Here is a 22,723-nt window from a genome sequence, read left to right as displayed (position 1 = left end):
ATGTCTTTCCTGCCTGGGAGAAAACCAGAGTGGAGAGAGAATCAGACTGCTGCCAGGGAGGAGAAAATGTTTTTCATTCCAGTGTTGTTTTAGTCGTGCATGTCTCAGAATTCATACAGGCAGTTTTTTAAAAAATATATCTTTATAACACCTGCTTAACCAATAGTAATCTGCTATTGATCTCAGTTTGCCGCCTTCACTCAAGAATTAATCTCAGTGCAACACATTAAAAGCTGTGTGTGTGTGTGTGTGTGCATGTACGTAATATGTAAAACTATTTTGTTCAGCCTGTCTCTTCAGGTTGAGTGGAAAAGACTGTACAGGGACTGTACAGTGTTGTTGTGCTCATTTTGGCTGAACTGCTGGCATGGTGGCTTGGAATGTATATCTGCTGGGGGTGGGGTGGAGGAAGCAGTTTGCAGATTAGCTTCTGCAAGGGAAGGAAGAAGTGTCCACTTGGCTGTGATTAAAACCTATTGTTGTATTTATTTGTGCCTTTCCCCCTGATGGGACTCTTAGAGAGGTCAGCTGAGCATTCGGGGAGTGGAGCTCTAGTCACAGGGAACTCATAGGCAGGGAGGCTGGGCTGCTTGGCAACAAATGGAAATAGTGGGATCTGCAGGAAGAGTGTTGGAGGAGGCAGTTAGTGGAAGGGGGCAGAGGAGAGGAGCCACAAAAAAGGAGTGAGGCCTCTGAAGGAGCTTCACAGTAGCCCCATTCAGACATTACTGTGCGTCGACTAGAGGGGGAGTGATAATCTATAAATGTTGAGAACCATCATATGTGAGAAATGTGGTACATGTCCATGTCTTGAAAAGGAGCATGCTATTACCTTTTAAAGGGCACTCTTGGTTTTTCTTAATAATGCAAAAACCCTTTGAAGGTGTTATAGATTGCAGCTGCTGGTAACCTGTCATCAAGACCACAGTGATTAAATCAATTCAGTAATTTTTAAGAGATGCTTCCATTTTATGATCAGAACAGGGAAAATACAGCAGTCGATAGGAATGACATTTTCTTAAGCACTGGGGATTTTCTACCTGTTTTATTGTAAGGACAGGAGGGGAAATTCTTCGGTGAAGACCTTTTTTTAATTATGGCAGGTTGCCATGCAGTTAAATATCTGTCTTCCTACCCCATTGCCCCAAGAGTTTAATTTGCTTTATCTGGAAGACATTTGATAAGAAATCTGAGAAGGGATTTTTGTCTGCATCTGAGTTTGTAAAGGATTCTCTGGGACACTATTTCCTAAGAAGGTTCAGTTTTCCGGTGGATTTCCACATCCAACAAAACCCATGTGGGGCATAAAGAAGGGCAGTCCATAATTCTTTGCACAGTATCCCCTCCTCCTCTACCTGAGTGCACCCAGATTTGCTCTGGGGGGTTGGGTCAAGCACCAGGACCAATTTAAGGGGTACTCAGCAGAAGGAGAGAGGGGAAAGTTCCATTGTGGAAGGAGAAATCCTTGTGGTGATGGAATAAACTATTTAGCACTACATTTGGATACAACATCATACAACCCTTGGTTTATGTAACAATCAGTATTATGCTATGCATGAAGTATTCAGATCTCATTGAGTTCAATAGGACTTGCACACAAGTAAGTGTGCGTAGTATTGCAGCCTAATTTTTCTGCTAGTCCTGAACAGAAGCAAAAAGGCCAAGCCTCCTGTCCACCACAAACCCTACGGAGTTCCTCCTGATTTCAGAGACTTTACTGGACCTCACCCACTAAAGATGTTACCAAAGTTTGTAATTGCTTGGTGTGTCTACCCTGCAATGTTCTTCTTCTCTATAATGAATCAAGTGGCACTTCCACCAAGAGTTCTTCTCTAGCTTGGCATATCAAAACAGATTCTAAACAAACACATTCAGCTGACCAGATACATCCAAACCAGGTATAAGCACACAAACCTAAGTTCATGAATTTTAGACTTCCTTAATACTTGGTGAAATTCTGGCTGATAGGTGTGAAATGCAGTCTCAAGCAGACTTTTTTGTCTGGGGAATAATATATGAGTAAACCTTCTCAAGTTGTTTCCTGTAAATGTTTAGGTGGGTACACTAGATAGCTCAGTCAATAGAACATAAGACTCTTAAACTCAGGGTTGTGGATTTGAGCCCCATGTTGGGTAAAAGATTCCTGCGTGGCAGGACATTGGACTAGATGACCCTTGTTGTCCCTTCCAGCTCATTCTGTGATGCTATGATAATAAGCCAGCTCAGACGTTGAAGGGAGGAAACTAAGCTCCTCTTGTGATGTTTTCTGATGATGGTGGTAATTGCCGACACAGTTCTGAATAGCGTTCCCTTGTCATTACTGCCCATGTACTTTAGTGACTGTTTTCACAGTCATCAAAGCTAGAAAGATAAAAGCTGGTGATGTTGAATTCCACATTCATTGCTATTTCCTTGGCTTTTGGGGAGGGCATTCAGAACATGTACACACCAACTCCTGGCCTTTATTGTAGTTTAGGAAATCAGAGAATATGTACTATTGAGCTCCAGCTCATTTTGGAAGACTGTTTCCAAGGTGCTTTTTGTCTATTTGAATATGTGTCCACCAAATGCCCTGTAAGCCCTGATCTCAGCGAGAGATCCTGGATTTGGCAAGACAAATAACATCTGTTGAAAAATCTTCACACATAAGATTTGCAGGTGCAGAGCCCTAGGCAGCTCTGAGCCTTTGAATCTCTCGTTTGACAGCCTCAGACTCCACTGCCCAACATTTAACATCTTGAATTTTTCTGCATAGTTTGGTTCTGTGTGCTGTTGCCAGATATGCAAATGAGTTTAATGAAGTGCTAAGAGTCAAAAGCCTGCAGACTAAAAATAAATAATTCCTTGCCAAATGTATCCAACATAGCTGGTCAGAAAATAAATGAAATTTTTGTGTGTGCATGTGGTCCATTTTAAAAAAAGCAAACAATCCTTGAGACTGCATTCCCCATTAGCTTTTAAACCAAGCTGATGTGTTTTATGATGGATATTACAATATATTAAATGTGTTGTTCCTCAAGTTCCTGGCTGGCCAGTATGGGAAGCGTCTTGAATAAAGGCAGTCACTATTTCCCCCTGGGAGAACCTACTGAGCTTTTGCCAGAGTTGAAGAGCAATGACTAACACATTGCTTTCAGATACTGTATATTTAAAAGCTTTCCCCAGCACCTTACTTGATACCCTCACCTTTGTATATTTTCATTGGCATCTCTCACAGGAATCTCTGTGAACCAGCCCTAAAGAGATATAATAATAATAATAATAATAATAATAATAATAATAATAATAATAATAATAATAATTTATACCCCACCTATCTGGCTTCCCCAGCCACTCTGGGCGGCTTCCAACAAAATATTAAAATACAGTAATGCTTCAAACATTAAAAGCTTTCCTAAACAGGGCTGCCTTCTGATGTCTTCTAAAAGTCTGGTAGTTGTTGTTGTTCTCTTTGATATCTGGGGGGAGGGTGTTCCACAGGGCGGGTGCCACTATTGAGAAGGCCCTCTTCCTGGTTCCCTGTAACTTGGCTTCTCTCAGTGAGGGAACCACCAGAAGGCCCTTGGCGCTGGACCTCAGATTCCAGCCTGAACAATGGGCGTGGAGATGCTCCTTCAGATGGGATGCTTCTTCCTCAGTCTTGACCTGAGGGACTCATGTAGTCCTTTGGCTAATCTAAAAGTTCCAAGCCTGAGGATGATCCTCAGAAGAGAAGAATCCCTGCCCCCTCCAAATTTTTCTAGCTTTATCAAATCCATTCTGTCATTTGTTGTATCACCTGAAGAAGGAAGGAACTCCACATCTGCTTCAAGTTTGAGGCTACACATTCCTGGCAGTCCCCCCTTTTCCACCATGAAGGAGGTATATAGTCTTTGAACTGGTCAGGCTTGGGGCATTTCCCTGGGGATTGGTTTCTGGGGCTTTCTGAGAGACTGCAGAACTGCTGGACGAGAGGAATTCAATTTTTACCCTGAAATAAATTTTGCCCCCAGTAGACTCCCCCCCCCCTTTTAAAAGAGCCAATTTCCAATGAAAAAAATGGAAACCCACCTAAATACTCCCAGTCATAATGTACTTTAAGCCACATTAGAATACCGAATGCTTCTGTTGCTGGGGAAACCCTCTTGAAGACTGGCCTTGGGCTTTGTGATAACCAATGTTTCATAACATATTTGTGGCGGATTTCTTTAATTTCTACAGAGAGCTTTTAAGCACTTCACTTGCCTCATTTACATTTGAGATATGTGATACTCTTTGCAAAAAAAGGCTTATGCTTCACTGGGGCTTGGGATGGGATCATGCCCTGTTTAAAAGTGTTAAGTTGTCATTTAAAAATTGGTTGTGACTGGCTACAAACTTGATGTGTCTGCTTAGTTTGTTGTTCAGTATAAATATTCCTCAAGATAGAAAAGTAATGGAATGATGGTGAGATATGGAGGCAGTTAACTATACAAAAGAGAGCAAATCTCTCTTGAATCACCATTTAGTAGGCCTGTGTTTTGAGGTTGAGCTATGAAGTAAGGATGGCTTGGAATAGCAAGACGATTTGTTTTTCTTTTATTAAGATTTGCAGTCTTGATTCTTGAGTACACACATGAAACTATCTGCCTCTGCTGAAAGGGAATAATTCTGTCTTCCTTTTGAAGCCTGTTAAACTTTCTGATCAGATAACAGAGAGATCCTGAATGTATTCCAACTCCTTTTATATTGCCATATAACTTGAATAAAACTAGCAGCAGAGGACCATGCAGAGCTTCTCCTGTCACCACTATAAAGTGTTTAATTGCTGGGTTTTCCTTTTTTGCTAGTTTTTCTCTTATTTATACCTCTTCTACACACTTCTAATGAATATAACTATGTAGTCAGCTTGTTTAGACTGCAATTCCAATTCAGATCCATTTGCCATATCTTATGTTCCCCCTGATCCTGGGCTCAGCCAGGTGTGTTGGTATAATCTATGGAGGAAGTCTGCATGAACAAAATCTCCCAACATCTTATGAAGGTAGAGAATGCAATTTGTTCCATTTTGATCAAGCCCACACTGAAGATGAACATTGATCTGTTGGTTCTTGCACAGCAGTGGATTTTAAAGAACTTTTTCTTTCTTTCAAGGAAGACTTTTCTGAGCCAAATGGTGGTGTGTTCTGGTACTGTTCTTGTTGTGATTTAGCTTGGTATGGTTTGGGTTGTTCTGGCTTAAATTTCAAACCCGGAAGCCACAGCACCATCTTCTGTGCCAATTCTGCATGGAATGTTGCTTTCCGGGCTTGGTTTTTACAGCACTCGGCAAACACATTTTGTACTCAGGCTCAGGCAAAATCAGATCTCTTTGTCAGCTCCTGTCCTGCTGATTGTTTAGTGCCACTGAGATTCTTCTCCATGTTTTGTGTGCATGTGCTGTTTCTAGGAATATGGCTGTTGGAAGAGTTAACTCTAACTGCTGTTCTAAAGGTCATGCTTCCAAGGCATCATATCATCATTTCCATGTTGATCTTCAAGAGTTTGCACCGTATTCCATTGTTTTCCCAATGGAACATTAAGACAAAATGGAGTCTCCCAGTTATATTTGATCTCACTTTCTCTCAAACATATTGTCAAAAAATTGAAATCTTTCTTTCCCCCCTTAATATCTCTAGATACAGGTTTGCCAAAAATTTCTGTTTCTGTATCCTTCTCTTTTGGTGGCACCTCAGTCTACACTTTCCTTTTTACTTTAAAGCAACTAAATCATATAATATAGTCTCTGGGTTGTTTATTCCCTTTTGCACATATTACATTTACCCTAAGAGCATCCTTGATACCAATTAAACCTTCCTGGACCATATGTGAACAAGCTCTAAATGTTTCTTCTTCTTCTATGTTTTGTATTTAAGCAAGTTTTATTTCCAAACTACTTGTAAATATCACTTTATGATTATTAGTTTAACCACCCTCAGTTTGCAAAACCACATGTGAGATGGGAATCTATTTCTTTGCATCCAGTTTTGCTTTTTGAGACATTTTTACCCCACACAGAGACATGGCAGTGTCATCTATTCGTAGGCCAGTGCTGTGAGAAGCCATATGCTTTGATGGGTTTGATTTCAAAGTCTCTAAGCAAAGGTCTTGATAGCAAATTACATGGAATAATGATATCAGTCACTTTGGTATTATGGATCAGATCACAGATGGGAATGGTTAAAGATGCGTTTGAGTGCCTGCCAGTCTTTCATGAAAGAGGGGATCAAGTGAAATTTTCTATGTGAAGAGCAGAGCTCTCACTTTCCACTGATATTCTTTTTCTCTGTGGAGTTACAAACATGGATACTGGGCTTGCACAGAGCCTTGCTTTGGAACATTCCAGAACTAGGCTCGCGGGTTGGTCGGCAGCCTGCCACCAGCTTAGTTGTGCCACATTCAAGGCTGTGTGGCTCCTGCCTTCCATTTCAGCTTCTTTTGACTGCCACAGTAGTGACCAGAAAGCAAAAATGCTTAGGGTAACCTTGTTAACTATTCAGCATCTGTCAGTATGAGTGAAGGAAACAAAGGTCTGCATTGCCCTGATGCTAGAAATAAGACCATTTTCCATCCCAAGAGCTCAGTGGAATGATGGACAAGTGCTTCTCTGCTCAATTTGGAATTACCTCAAAATGTTCTTAGAAAACTCACTCTGTCTGTCTCTCAAAACAAAATAAGACACACATTCCCCACCCCCCGGTATTTCCCTGGGCCTCATAATACTGACAAAACTTTTTCCAGGGGACTCTAGTGTGTTGCCTTCAGAAATTGGACTACAACAGCTGAGAAAAGTTTCCAAACTGCCCCCCTCAAGCTGTAGGGAACATCCTGAGACTTTGGAATAAGGGGGCTGTGAAAATAGTCTGCAATAAGAATGGTAGCTCATTTATGTGCAGGGTGGGAGAGGATTTGTGAATCTGAGGCACACTTCCTTACCTCATGTGAGCCAGTCCTATGAGTATGGAGCACCTAAGATCAACTTATAATATGTGTTGTCTAGTGCATTCAGTGAGGTATAGCAGAAGAATTGCTGGCTATATACAGTGGTACCTCGGGTTAACTTAATTCGTTCTAGAGGTCTGTTCTTAAAATGAAACTGTTCTTAACCTGAGGTACCACTTTAGCTAATGGGGCCTCCAGCTGCCACCGCAGCGCAATTTCTGTTCTCAGCCTGAAGCAAAGTTCTTAACCTGAGGTACTATTTCTGGGTTAGCGGAGTCTGTAACCTGAAGTGTATGTAACCTGAGGTACCACTGTACTATAAATAATCTCATCTTTGAAACTATTAAAAAGAAACAGAAGCATTTCCAATAATAAATACTTTTTTCACGGTTGATTAGTATAGGGAGAGAACACACCAGGTACAGTGGTACCTCAGGTTACAGACGCTTCAGGTTACAGACACTTCGGGTTACAGACTCTGCTAACCCAGAACTAGTACCTCGGGTTAAGAACTTTACTTCAGGATGAGAACAGAAATTGCATGCCAGCGGTGCAGCGGCAGTGGGAGGTCCCATTAGCTAAAGTGGTACTTCAGGTTAAAAACAGTTTCAGGTTAAGAACAGACTTCCGGAACGAATTAAGTTCTTAACCCGAGGTACCACTGTATTTCTCTACTTTTGCAATAAACTTGGTTTAGAAGATCAGCTAGAACAGAAGTGATTTTTGAGCTGCGGCTCTTTTGAGGTTAACTTTGTCCCCTATTGGCGAACCAGATCCTGTATTTAGTGTGAAGTGTGCAATTCCTGAGTCATGCATTCTTCATAAATCTGAAGTGTAAAAAACCTGGCCCAGTTGTCGCTAAATAGAGGTGTAAAAGCTTGAACAGAAATGAGCTATGGGGGTGTCAGTTGCAAGAAACATTATTATTTATTTTTAAAAAGCTGGTTTGGAGAATATTTAAATAAAGAAGTTAAGAAAAAGAAGTTCAATAATGTGGTATTTGTTTATAAATAGTGTTTAGAAAACTTTGGACAAATATCTGCTCACAGAAAAGGCAACATGTGCCTAACAGCTATATTAGTAAAGCCCTTTTGGACATTCTGCCTTGCGTTCATAGGCACAGCGAGCTTGTCGGAGGAGTGGAGGCCAAGGTGGAGAGAGTGATATAACACAAGACAACCTCTTGGGATTGAAATAGGCCACAACTTTTGTTGATTACAAATGTCAGTAGGCTTTGACAAAGGCATTGGCTATGTATCCAGAATAATCTAAACCGCCTGCTGATCGATTGTACGTTAGGGTCACAGGGTTAAGGATCACCTTATGATGTATATCAGAGAGGTATTGGCACTATGGGGACTGGAGCACCTCCCCCTGCACCCACTTTCCTGGGGGTAACTTAAGCCTGCCCCTCTCCACCTTGACTAAGGATCCAACTCAATGCCTTATTCACCAAGTTGTGGCAGTTGCTATGTGTTAGGTGAAAAAACCCCAGACAGGCCCAATTTGTCTGGAGGGGAAATTCCTGCCTGGCCCCGAAAATGGCAGCTGGGATTTCCATAGCAACCTTATACCCCTGACCTGCCCGCTCACCTTTGGGCAGGGCTCCACATTCTGCACAGGGAGGAAGAGTGGGGAATCTGGCTCAGACTTAGCTGCCAGGTCTGGGCACAGTCCTCTTAAATGTCCAAGGAGTGGACCTAAGTGAAGGCAGGAGGGGGAAGTCCTCACTCCAGTCCTCTGCTTGAGACCCATCCGCTGGCCCACCCATGATTGGCTGGAGCCATGGGCAGGTTCCCATCAGTCTCATTGACCAGCAGAGACAGCCATGACACCCCCTGCCGGCCATCTGGCGATAGCCCGGCTTAGTCATGGGCCGTGCCATGCCACGGCCACCACTGCTTCCCACATAGGAGGTAAGCGGACTTCTGTGCTGGTCAGCATAGAAGCAGGGCTGCACTGAGTAGCTCCGCCCATAGCCTTCACACAAAGTACCACCATCTATAGTGATGGAGCCTTCATGTATACATAAACATGACGCCTCCATCACAATAGTCAGGCTCTTAATGTGACTGCTAGGGGGCAGAAATACTCCTTGTGTCCCCACTTCTGTCTCGTCCAACGCAGTAGCAAGAACGCCAGCTTAAATGTATTTCATAGAGAATCTGAACCATTTTAGTAATCTGATGAAGACTTGGGGGCTGGCTTAGATGGAGTGAGGACTCTTTTGGGAGATTCTGTAGGAGAGCACCATTCTGTGCATAAGTTTCCTTGATGGGTGAAGACCCAGAAAAAAGATCCATTCCAAATTAAGTGCATGTTTAAATGATTGATTTGTCAGATACAGGCAATGAATGACAAATCATGGTTCAGTTACATCTAGCAGTCTTTTGGTTCATAATGTTTGAGCTAGACATGGGGTAGCTGTCTAGATCTGCGATGGACAACTGGTGGCTTGTGAGCTGGGTGGAGCTGAACAAAATTGTACTGGGCTCTTAATCTTTAATCAGGGTGGGTTAAAAAGATTGCCTGTTGGCTCACCTGAAAGGAAAATAAAAAAATTCCCAGCCATTTGTTACTTCTGTCTCCAATTGATGGGGAAATCTGCAGAAAGAGCTAAATACTATTTTGGGAACTACTAGATGAACTAGGTGCTACACTTATGATATGGGATAGTTCCAACATTCTTGCTGATAATTGCTGGCAATTGCTAAGGATGGAAGGAACTGTGTACTATTTAATGAGTATCTGCTAGTGATTAAAAACTATTCTCCTTGAGTTTTAACAGCTCCTGCAATGATTCCATACACACACACTCTGTAAATAATTGTAGCTTAGTTTTCGAATCGAATAACCTTTTTAATAGTCTTTCAAGAAATATACCCAGCATCTAAAGATAATTAGCCACCAATTTATTAAATTTACTAACCATGTAATGCGCCAACATCTTCTTAATTAGCCAGTCTTGCAAAATGCCAATAAATGTGTTTAATGATAATTTGCAATAGCACAGGGTTGCATCCTTAATGAATCTAAAGCATAGACTTTTTGTTCAGCCACCTAAAATAGCTAATAGCAGTAAGTGTCCTGACTTTTTAAAAACTATGTTAGAGTACAGCCTCCACTGTCCCTAACCCCCTCACTTTGTAGCATTATTGCTTTATATATCTGAGATGGCTGCTGAGGAACTGATTTATAGAGTGGGCCTGGTCTTTTTATATTATTATTGCTGTTATTATTATTATTATGTGTTCAACTTGTGTGTTTTTGTAGTCTTTTAATGTATTTGTGTCTGGAGAAGGATCTAACATGTTTACAGTGTATTTCCCTGAATATCCTATTCCCGGTCTGCCATCAAAAACTGAATAAACAGAAAAATTAATGAAAGCAAATAGGACCCTTGTTTTAGTAGGGGTGGTTCAAAATTCCCCCATACTGATAAACTGATACTAGTGCTAATTGCAGGCCCAGGGGCAGTACCCTAACTTCACCAGGTGCAGATGTGTTGTAGGTAAAAATGAATTCAGGACAGTTTATTGGGATTGAAATAACCACAAGAATTGATTACATACCCTTCAAGTGTCCTGATTTTCAAGGGACAGTTCTGGAATTATGAAAGCCATCCTGGCTTTTGATTTGATCCTGGAATGTCCCTATTTCCCTTGCCAGTGCTGCCAGTGCTGAGCTCGTGACAGAAGATGAGCCGCTGTTTGTCTCAGACGTGCCTTTAAGAGACGATTGTGTGTTTTCTTTTGTCTTTGTTTTTATTTAGACTAGCTTCTTTTATCTTATTGCATTATGAAAAAAACTTTAATAAACTCCTATTTAAAAGGAGCAAATTAAAACAGAACTTTTTCTTCTGATCTCCTGCTGAGCAAAATATCACCAAATGCATATTTGAAACGAATGTATTGAAGTCCTGTATTCTGTTGGATTACTGGGATAATGTATGTAAGGTGCCTTAAATACTTGGAATGTGCTAAATGGGTATTGTTTGCTACTACTATCAGGTCACATACGTTGCCAAACCAGTGTTCTCAAAACCTTGTTTTCCATTCCAATATACTATTTTTTTTAATTATCCCCTGCTCCCCCTGACACACACACATCCCTCACAGAAATAGCCAGTTTTGCCTATATTTAAATACCTTATAAAGAAATATATATATATATATTTATCATGCAGAGATTAATATGTCCTGTAGTTGCACACATGAGAGGCAGAGCTGTAATGGAGAGTAAGAGAATCAGCCTTAAAATAACTTATAAGTAACATTTTAAGGCATGGACAGTGGCGTAGCGTGGGGGGTGCAGGGGGGGCCGGCCGCACCGGGCGCAACATCTGGGGGTTAGGGGGCGCAAATCCACGGGTTAGGGGGCGCAAATTACTTGCCTTGCCCCGGGTGCTGACAACCCACGCTACGCCACTGGGCATTGAAAACCTTGACCCTGAGCGTCTTTCTTCCTTTCCAAGCTGTTTTGGGAAGCAATCAAGCTATTACTTACTTAGCTTGTGCTCTACATTTTTCACTAATGTGGGAGCTGCTGCTAGTTTTTTTGTACATTTTTGTAATGTTGTCGATATTGCGATGCAAGGCTGGTTCTCGCACACACTTGCATACTTGTTCATTGGGCATGTGTGAAGGAGCCATCACTGAATTAATGCCACAGATGGAACTTTCATATGGCTTCACAACTCTGCAAACAAAATGCTTTTCAACGGACTTGGCTCCCATTTGGCTACAAGTCAAGTGCTGAGTCATTTGCCCAGTTAATGCATCTGGTGTTCCCCCAGAAGGCAGGATTAATGTGCAAGCATCAATTATATTCACGTCTGTGTCCACCAGAAGCTGTGCACATGGGGCCTCTGCACATGAACTGAATCATTACATGAGCGTACATGTGAGATGTCCCATCAATGGTGATGTTGATCAAAGGATCCAAAGGCTGCCTAATCTGCTAGTTCTTGACCTACTTGGATAGGAAATGGGACTAATTCATAACAATACAGATCTTTCATTTAATTAGATACGTTCTAAAGAGACTGGGCAGACCTCTCAGTTGTGATACTGTGCATCATCTTCACATTTTGCAATACAGTTCTTGGCTCAAAAACATACTAACACCCACATAAAAATGCACATTTTAGGCTATTTTAAACAAGAAGTGAATTTTGTACAGTTTTTAAAAAGTTGTAGATTGCAGATAGAGGATAGAACAGACTCATAAATGAATACATTCAAAACTGAGATGGAAAACTTATTTCCATCTCTAGGTGAGGACAGTACTATGATTAGTTGAATTTGTCAAAGGTTTTTCTCAGTTTGGGTCCAACCCATAATTTTCACATTTTTTTTGCTGTTGAGGCTCAAATCCATATTTGAGGGCTTTTACAGAGCCGAGAAAAGGCTTAGATGAAGAATAAAATGTGGAGGGAACTTTTGAAAGCAAATTTTAAAACAGTTATGGGTGGCTTGTTTTTTAATAGTGGCAGCTGACTGTAATTTATCATCTTGGCCAAGAAAGTAATGCCATTCAGTTTCCACAGCCTGTGATTTATAGGGAGATGTTTTCATGAGAAAAAGAATAATTAGATTAGTGCATGGAGAAGAAAAGGTAAATACACTTCTTTGACTCCAAGTTTCTCAAGGTTGCTGCCCTCCAGATGTTCTGGTCCAGGGGTGCCAACCTGAATAAAATATTAGGGGAAGGGCAGGTAAGCCCCACCCTGCATAATTAGTCACATGATGCAACACATTCACACTGTTTGAATGGCAATGCCCATCAACTTGGGGGGGGGCACACCCACAAATATATTTTGGACTACAGTTCCCATGCACCTCAGCCAGTACAGCTGGTGACCAGGAAATTATGGAAGTTGTAGTTCAAAGCAGCAGGAGAGACCAGGCTGGGTGTAAACAGAGAAGTTATAGATATTACTTTTGAAAGATGAAAGTATTCCTGATGCCTTCTGATACTAACATGCCTTTCAAGTAAGAATGGTGAAGGTTTGACAGGAATTGTGTAAATTTATTCCTCAATATATTTGCTCATCAGGAAGGCACGGGTTTCCTATTCTTGAACTCTCATGCGCTCTCTTATGATTACTAAATTCTGAACTGATGTTTTATATCATGCACCCCCAGCCTTCAGCCCTCCAGATGTTTTGGACTACAATTCCCATCATCCCTGACCACTGGTCCTGTTAGCTAGGGATCATGGGAGTTGTAGGCCAAAACATCTGGAGGGCCGCAGGCTGGGGATGCCTGTTTTATATTTTAACATTTAAAAGAATGAGAATAGGTCTTTTGCAGTTCCTACATGGTCTTTGCTTTATTGAAGAAAACCTGAAATTGTGTACACAGAAGTTGACTATTGCGGCCAGACCAAGGGCCTGGAAGTGAGGCATAAAGTTGAAAGGTGATGCTCTCTAGGAGGGTAGGGCAGAGACTTGTGTGTGACATCTTGTGCTAGGATGCAGATGAGCAGCGGTAGTTGGGGAGCGGGAAAGAAGCAAAGCAGGCAAACCTCTCAATCCAAGCAAAAAAAGAAAAAAAAGAAAAAATCCCCTGCCAGAAAGTAAGGGAAAGAGGACGTGCTGCTGATGCCCTCCACCAGAGGCAGACTTTGGTAATCTTTCATAATATGGCACCCTCTGTGAGCCCAAACCTTTGTGTCCCCAAATAGATCTTCTCAATTACGGATCTTCTCAATTTTGTGGCCTTTTGGCTCGGGGGAACTGCTCACACCACCCTAAATCCAGCACTTTCCTTTTGCTGGTGCCAGACTCTGCTATGGGAGAGATAAGAGTGAAAAAGACTCTCTTCCCCCACTGAATTGTATTTAGATGACTATGGCCTCTTAGGGTGCAGCAAGGCTAGAGCTAGGAATGCAGCTTCCTGGCATTTTTATGTGTTTATTTTTGGTCTGTTGGTTTTGATGTAACTCTGTACTTGTTAGTTCAGATTATTTTCTTGGAACTACTGAATTTATACTATGCTTATTTGAATTGTAGCAAGTTGTCTTTTCAAATGCAATGTTTTGAACATTTCCTGTGGACCACTTTGGGGACAGCATTACAGTGGTACCTCGGGTTAAGTACTTAATTCGTTCCGGAGGTCCGTACTTAACCTGAAACTGTTCTTAACCTGAAGCACCACTTTAGCTAATGGGGCCTCCTGCTGCTGCTGCGCTGCTGGAGCACGATTTCTGTTCTCATCCTGAAGCAAAGTTCTTAACTTGAGGTAATATTTCTGGGTTAGCGGAGTCTGTAACCTGAAGCGTATGTGTCAGGGGTTCAGGAGCAGAGGCAAGAGCAAGGGAGGAAACAGAGAGCGAGGGGGAGGAGGCAGAAGAAAAGATGAGTGATGACGACGACCCGAGATCTCCGAGTCTTTCCAGTGAATCAGAAGATTCACAGAAAGGAGCACCAGTGGCCAGGGCAAGGGGGGAGTCTAGGGGGGCACCCCAGGAAGATAAAGCCAGAGGGGACTCAGAGGAGAGCAGTTGGAAATCGGGACCAGCGTCACCGCCAGAGAGCAGGGAAGAGGAAGGGAGCCAGGGATCAAGCACTGGCAGCTCACAACAGGGGGGAGGGCATGAATCAGGAGTGGCCACACCTCCATCGGGGAGCGAAGAAACGGTCAGACGGAAAGTGGAAGGTTGGGCGCGCGCGCCAAGTTCAAATGCACAGGAAAGTGACGCAGTAGGCAGCCCTGAAAGAGAGCCAGGTCCTAAAGCCCGGCGCAAGGAGACAGGAGGGTCCGGGGGGTCGGCGTCAGAAGAATCCAGGAAGGAAGAGACCCCGGGGGGCAGAGGGACCCAGAGGAGAACAGTCAGGCGGAAAAGGTGGAGCAGGGCTAGGATATTAAGTTGGTGCACAAGGGGCGGAGACTCAGACGGAGCTTCGCCGATCTAGCCATTAGACGTAGAGTTGCACGCAGCAGCTTGAGAATGGAAACTGTAACTCAATAAAGACTTTTACTTAATGATCGCTGGCTAGCGTGATCCTCTGTGAGCTAGGATCTGGAAGCAGCTCTGACAGTATGTAACCTGAAGCGTATGTAACCCGAGGTACCACTGTACTGTGGAAAAGGCATATATAAACTATACTGAACTGGAGAAGAAGGCTGGAAACTTAGAATCCAGCAACACAAACTTGAAAATGAGATGTGGCGAGGAGAGAGGATGCGCTTTCCTATCAGAAAGCACGAGGGTGAAAGTGATTAATATTACTTGCCAAATGGAGATATTTTTAAACTGGGGGTGAGTCACAAGACTGCCATCCATGGTTCACATTGAGCCAACAGTCTGCACAAGACCAAGAGAAATGAAACAGAACAGAAAATAGCTAATGGTCTCTAGATAAAGGGAAAATGATTGCCCCATGACTGCCCTCACCCCAGTTCTAGTTCTTGACTTTTTTCTTTTTGGTGATACAGGGGATTTTTTATTTAATTTATTTTTTTGCAAGAAGCAGGCATACAGCTTCAGAAGGATGAGAGTCTACATGAGATTATTCCTCAGGTGGCCTTGTGTGTCTGATTTTATTATGAGATTTAAAAATAACTACAACAAATGTTCACATAGTGTTTTTTACACAAGAGAGGCTTAGCTGCTGGCCATTCAGTAGAGAACAAGTTCCATGCCATAGGGTACTTAGGGAGGCAAAATGTCCCATGAGCCTCTGAGTGCTTGCTACTTTTGTCACTATGCACTTATGTTTGCATCCTAGATTGTAACTATACTGGATTATAACTATACAATCCCCCTCCTCTTCAAAGAAGTCCTCACCGTTTTAGGGATGAGGTGTGATACTGTCAACGCAAAGCAAAGGAATTGTCCTTTGCATGGTAAAATCTCATTGGCTGCATAACAGCATAATAGTGAATTTCCAAGGTTAGCTCCATAAATGTGCACTGGGTATAATTAAGCTTTGGTGATGCCACCATTAATTTTATTCTCCATGTGCACCTCAACAAGTGATTGAATAAGGCCTCTTATTAGATCTGTGGGGGAAAAGATGCAACTGGTTCAACATGCGATCCACACAATGATTGAGTATTGCATTATATGATTTACAGTATGCATGTTTACTCAGGGATGTGTGAGGAATTCAATACTGGCGATTTCTGGTGCGAACCGGCCTGATCTTCCCCTCTTGGACTAATGTACAAATCAGAACTTAATTATCCAACAGTTTTCACACTTCCTCAGCAGCTTAAACATATAAAAATATGTTTAGAAATACTGTTTTGAGTGTTAATATATTTACAAAATGCACATTTTAATATGATTGTTTTCTGGGGGGTTTTTTGGCAGATAAATACAGAAACGGGACAGAATGGATGGAAAAGAAACACAGGTAAGAAATAGATTAATAAATCACCCACCTTGACTTGGAAGTAAGTCTCACTGTGGGTATTACTCACTAGGATTGCAAGCCATAGGCAATTTGTCCAACTGTGTGCATAATGTGTAATGATTTTTACATTGTCTTTCAATGAAAAGTGCTAGATGTGATGCCAGTGCAGTGGTACCTCGGGTTACAGACACTTCGGGTTACAGACACTTCGGGTTACAGACTCCGCTAACCCAGAAATAGTACCTTGGGTTAAGAACTTTGCTTCAGGATGAGAACAGAAATCGTGCTCCAGCGGCGCAGCGGCAGCAGGAGGCCCCATTAGCTAAAGTGGTACCTCAGGTTAAGAACAGTTTCAGGTTAAGAACGGACCTCCAGAACGAATTAAGTTCTTAACCCGAGGTACCACTGTATAGAAAGCAGATATTTTCATGAAAGTTGCTGGAAAGGATTTGCATTTCTGTTTGCCTACATCTTTGAATCTTGCAATATTTATGATTTAAAGTGAAGGTGTGATTTAACACACACACACACAAAAACACACAGGATCCCAGTGGCATCCCCCCCCCCCCCGCTAGATCACGGCTCTCTGTTTAAATAATGAAAAGGGGCAGAATAGCTCATGAGGTTAGCAATTACTTAGGGATTTTTTAAAATTTTGTTTTACCTCTACTTGGAAAAAGCAATTTGTTTTCACCTGACAGCTGTTTAGCATGTTGTGTGTTCAATGGTTTGATGGTTTTTGGCAGGTTTCTAGTGGGCAGCTGTCCATGCCACACAGTTGGTGCTCGTGTTGACAATCTAGCTCCCATTGTGAAAGGAATGAATTGGGTGTGGGGACTGAACAGCTCTTCCCTTTACCCCAGTGTTACCATGTAGATTGAATTTGGCAGTCAGAGCATAGGAGGCGGATTGTGTTCCTTCTGTCCATGTTGTACATAAATCTAGTTGCAGTGAAAGAAGTCAGTCTCCAGAGCTATATCAATTCAAGCATCTTCCTTTGCACAATAATATTGCCTTGAATATTTATTTATTTATATCTGAGATATAATACGGCATTCTCTCGCAAAACAACTTTCCCGTAGAAGCTATTTGCCTAATCGTACCAGCGCTTTTATTTATTTATGCTACCTTTTCTCCATGGAGCTCAGGATTAGAAATCATAGAATCCCAGAGTTGGAAGGGACTGTGAGGATCATTTGGTCCAGCATTGCTGGAATCTTTTGCCCAATGTCGGGCATGAACCCATGATCCTGAAATTAAGAGTCTCAGGATGGTGCACAAGGTTTTACTACCTCCCCCCTCCCAATGCCTCCCCACTTCATGGTTATTATCCTGAGGATAGTGACTGACCCAGTGAGTCTTGCTGCCAAACAAGAATTTTAACAAAGGATTCCCTCATCCTTTGGCTGCACTATATCTTTAAAGCACATTCAAAGCACACTTTCCCTCTTCAAAGGTCCTGGACACCATACTTTGTTAAGGATTGCTGGGAACAGGGTTGGATTTAGGTTTGACGAGGCCCTAAGCTACTGAAGGTGATGGGGCCCTTTATATGTCCAGCTGTCCTTTGCCAACAACAAATTGTCGCTGTTTTTTGTGTTGCATATACAGTGGTACCTCGGGTTACAAACGCTTCGGATTACAAACGCTTCAGGTTACAGACTCCGCTAACCCAGAAACAGTACCTTGGCTTAAGAACTTTACCTCAGGATGAGAACAGAAATCATGCGGTGGCGGCGGCGTGGCGGCAGCGGGAGGCCCCATTACCTAAAGTGGTACCTCAGGTTAAGAAAAGTTTCAGGTTAAGAATGGACCCCTGGAACGAATTAAGTTCTTAACCAGAGGTACCACTGTATGCTATATGGTAATTTATGGACCTAATAGGTATCTAAAGCCATTTGCACATGTTGCCATGCAACCAGTCCATGCAGACTATAGGCAGCCTATATATAGAAATGAGCAAACCAGTGATATTTTAGGGAGCAGGCTAGCAGGCGGGGCCCATTACTTACATCATAGGAACCTACACAACACAAAACACTGTTGCTGTATGTAGGCTTTATTTTACTTGATTTTTTTATCTTATATTTTGGAAATGCACATCCAGGGTTTTTTCCCTTTAAATTTTTTGGAGCTATAGCTTGTTTAGCTTATTTGCAAATCCAGCACTTGCTGGGAATTATAACTTATTGAGGGGTAAACCAGAACTCTTTGAGGTGGGAAATGAGCTTTAAAAGTACAGGGTGGAATTCAACATGGCACCCTTCCAGTCACTCCATTTGTGGAAGCATTCCTGCTTGCCAGATGGAATGATCACCTCCATGTGCTGTTCTGAGGGTTCTCCTGACATCCCCCTCCAAGCTGATTTTGGGGGGCACATAGGGGTGGAGAGGGGGAGAAAGCCCCATTATGTAAGCAGAAGTCCTTTATCAGGCTTTCACTTACAGCAAGATAGCAAGAGAAGCAGGTCGGCGAGGTAGTGGTTAACGCAAACCTAGATATATTCCCTTTTCTCTCTAACAAAGTATGTCCTTATTTATTTTTGTTGTATCTACCTAAGACCAAAACAAACCAACATAATACGTTGTCTGTTGGGAATAAAGATAATTAAGTCAATTGCACATGTCACAGGCAACAATGAGACCTATTTTATGCTGCTTAGAAACTATGTGATTTTAAGTAGGGAACACAACGCACAATCTAACACTACACGTGATGTGCAACTGCGATCTGGAAAGTTTGAAAGTGGCATCGCCAAATGTCTCAGCCCATTCTCTTCCCACCTTGGGATACTTGAGGAATCTAGTTATTGCAGATCCCTGTGCAAAATGTAGGGATGGATGGACCAGCTTGTTCCTGTTCTGTATCAGTTTTGCATATGCTCAATCTATCCTGGTTTTTGTGAATTTTTCAAAGCACATGAAACTTTCATATATAAATAGTTCCCATTTTTCCCAGTGTGCTTCCCCCTAAAACAGCACATTTTTGTGCATTTTAAAACTGTACTTGTACCACAGAATTTGTATGTCTGTCATCCAATTGACAGGTGTATTCTGATCTGCATATAAATCCAGAACCAGCAAATTAGGTAGGTTTAGAATATGGACCATATGAATTTCTTCTCCATCCTTAACTAAATAACCCAATCCTTATACAGGTAAGATAGGAATTTAGCTACCCTTTTCTTCATCCCACCAATATTTGAGGGTAATCACCATTCAGAATACAGGCAAGTCTAACAAATCTCATTGCTTTTTCAATTGTTAGGCTATTCGTTTTAATATGTAAGCCATTTTTTGGAACAGTTCAAAGTGGTATGTAAAATATTCTAAACAAACAGAAACAGTCCATTATGAATCTGACATGTCTACAGTGAATGCCCGCCTGCGGAAGCAAAGGACCATTTTTAAAAGCTAAACCATTAAAACAAGAATACTACTTGCTGAGACAGCACCATTCTGTTCAGCTGCACAGCATGACCCAGCAAAAGAACCATCAACAATTGGTATTTGGCCTGCCAAGGAGAAAGAATCACCAGGAACCAAATGTTTGACCCTTTAGGCATAGTTTGGAAGAATTATGAACTAGGAACAAAGCAAAACCTGCTCACAATATTCAAAGATAATACCCTATTTAATTGAGCAATGGGCCACCAGCAGGTGGGGAAACCCAAATTTTAATGCTCCTTTTCAAAGCCTAGTTTTTAGATGGCAACTCTCACTGTGCGGCTCACACCAGGTGTTGCTGTTATCTTATTTTAAAAAATGCTTCCGTACCACTGCAGTATAGATGTTAGAACAAGGCTAAGCTAGAGAAAAGGCGCACAAACAGATGGGCTGCAATTTGCACAGGATTTTTTTGGAAAGCCACAGCAAGAAAGGGGAATGGCTTTTGTGTGTGTGTGCAGCTGAAACAGAGGGATGGAAGATGATGGTTCCTTTAAGCATCTAGACTAATTTGAATAGGGCTTGTTGCTGGCACACTGGTTTAGTAGGTCAGGTAGAAGACGGGAGCTCAGTGGGAGATCACATTATTTGCATGCTTAGTGACTGAGGTTCCATTCTTTACATTTCCGCTTTAAAGAAGGATCCTAGTGACAATCATCAACATCATGATTCATGACTCAAACCTGAGCAGCCTGGAGTTATTAATACAATTTAAGAGATCAGGGCTAGCAAAGAACTTTCCTGAACCCCTGGGAGGCGTACATAGGCAATACTTGACTAGATGGACCAGTGGTTTGAGCCTTTAGGAGGCAACTTTGTATGCTTGCATAGGTGGTGCCATGTGTGTTGGAAAGAATTAGCTCATGTTTCAAGACAGGTGATTATTCACAGACTCTCCAGTTGTCCATATTTTTTCAGGGACAGTCCTGGTTTCTGATTCGATCTTGGAATGTCCCGTTTTTCCTTAGGACGTCCCCAGTGCTTTTTTCTGGAGGGAAGCACGGAGGTGCATACCCCTAAACATTTTGTGAATCTAAGTTTGTCCTCACTGAGGGGCAGTATTTCAATATGAGTAGGAAACTGAGAGTACCCCTAAACATATTTTATTTTAGAAAAATAGCACTGGACGTCCCTATTTTCATCTGAGAAATGTTGGAGGGTATGGAGTTATGGAGCCAAGAAGATAAGGATTTAGACAACCTTCAGAGGACATCTGAAGGCAGCCTTGTATAGGGAAGTTTTTAAATGTTTAATGTTTCATTGTGTTTTTAATATATGTTGGAAGCCACCCAGAGTGGCTGGGGCAACCCTGTCAGATGGGTGGGATATAAAGAATAAAATTATTATTATTGTGGAATAGGACATCCCTATTTTCATTGGAGAAATGTTGGAGGGTATGTATTCAGCAGGAACTCTTGTCTGTAGTCAGTTTATTAGTTCTCTGCACAACAGTCCTATATAATAAACAAAATGGACGTAGGTTTTCTAGAAATGTGGGACCTAGTTCTTCATAAACATGCACAAAACTGAGCTGTACATGCCTCTGCACTTGCTGGCATTTGTTTTTCAGTAAATGGTTTTTGGATTAGGCTGCAAGGTACTGCAAGCTGTGACTTTATGGGAAGAACAAACAATCTGTGTGTTATTTCTCATTTCATTTGGGTAATTGGTCCCTCCACTGAGCTTGAGGCCACACAACATTTTGGAACAACTGTTGTATACTGTAAAACCACATGCTGGCATAAGAACATGTGTTCAGCATACCTAGAACAAGCCAAGTTAAAATGTCATGAATACTTAAAACCAGTGTTTCCCAAGCTTGGGTCTCCAGCTGTTTTTGGACTACAGTTCCTATCATCTCTGACCACTGGTCCTGCTAGGTAGGGATGGTGGGAGTTGTAGTCCAAAAACAGCTGGAGGCCCTAGTTTGGGAAACACTGCTTTAAACTATATATGAGTATTCAGAATGATAGTGAACCAGAATGAAGCAATTCACAAAGAAAAGAACTTCAAACTGTTACGGACAAGGTTCCAATGAAGTGTCAACAAACAATGAATGAACAGATATAGTATATAGAACCACATATTTAGTCAAGACAGAAAAGGGGTTTTAGAGGGATTTTAAAAAACAAACTTTGTAAAAAAATTTAAAAGTCTATGGAGAAATGGAAAGTGAATCTTGACTTGTGGAGAATTAAATACACCCTTCTATTTCCATAGGAAATACCTATTACTGTGTGTTCAAAAGAGACTTTATGTGTGCAAAGACTAGGGCATGTGATTGTGTGCTGATCAGGCTCCACCTGCTATGGGAATCCAGCCCCCAAGAAGTTTCCACTGGGTTTATGTGATCCTCAGCCCCCAAAGCAGCACTATTTTTCTAGAAAGAAGTGCCGGAATTCTCTTAGAATGGCAATGGTGCCCGCCTGTAAGTTCCGGCTGGGAAAAAAAGCCTTACCCAAAAGGTTCCTCATCTCCAAATAGACCTTGGGTTGGATCTGGACGCGTCAAAGATGCAATTCAGTTAAACACGTTGCAGACTCATACAGGGAAATCCAGAAGGGAAAGACGGGACTCCACAATGCCATCTGATGTCAGTGTTATATCACATATACAACACATATGAAACACTTTTTCTTTACCAATCTAGCTGAGTCCAGACTGTATCCCAGGAAGGAAATTCTTATGGCAAACACTGTAGTTGCTTTTGGAGCGCATGTGTACAGTATTAGTATGCCACAGTTGCTGCTGTTTGTTGCAGCTGTGTGGCAGCGATGGCCTTCCCTAAACTCCCAACAGCCCTTTTCTGTAGGGGGCACCCAGCTGTACACCCCTTTCCTGTGGAAGACTGATACAATAGCTTGTCACAATTGCCTTGTCAAATGTTTTAGACACTCAGTGTGATAGTGACATTGAGACTGACTCTGTATAATCAGTGTGGCGGGAGCTGCCTGCAGCTAAACCACCCCCCCAG

At 42.0% G+C, this 22,723-nt stretch overlaps 2 protein-coding genes across 4 annotated transcripts in view; one reads left to right on the top strand and one right to left on the bottom strand.

The window, feature by feature from the left end:
* LOC308585585 (uncharacterized protein) overlaps window positions 1-22,723 on the top strand; it is a 109,284-nt gene that overhangs the window by 10,052 nt on the left and 76,509 nt on the right. For all 3 annotated transcript variants that reach the window (XM_081191357.1, XM_081191355.1, XM_081191356.1), the window contains exon 2: window positions 16,261-16,303. In XM_081191357.1, the coding sequence (XP_081047483.1) occupies window positions 16,261-16,303 (43 nt within the window). The remainder of the gene's footprint in view (window positions 1-16,260; window positions 16,304-22,723) is intronic.
* RASGEF1A (RasGEF domain family member 1A) overlaps window positions 1-22,723 on the bottom strand; it is a 224,136-nt gene that overhangs the window by 169,804 nt on the left and 31,609 nt on the right. The window lies entirely within an intron of this gene.

Source organism: Podarcis bocagei (genome assembly GCF_964188305.1).
Source record: "Podarcis bocagei genome assembly, chromosome: 4".
NCBI lineage: Eukaryota > Metazoa > Chordata > Lepidosauria > Squamata > Lacertidae > Podarcis > Podarcis bocagei.
Note: the sequence above shows the minus strand (reverse complement) of the source record. Positions and strands in the feature narration are given on the sequence as shown.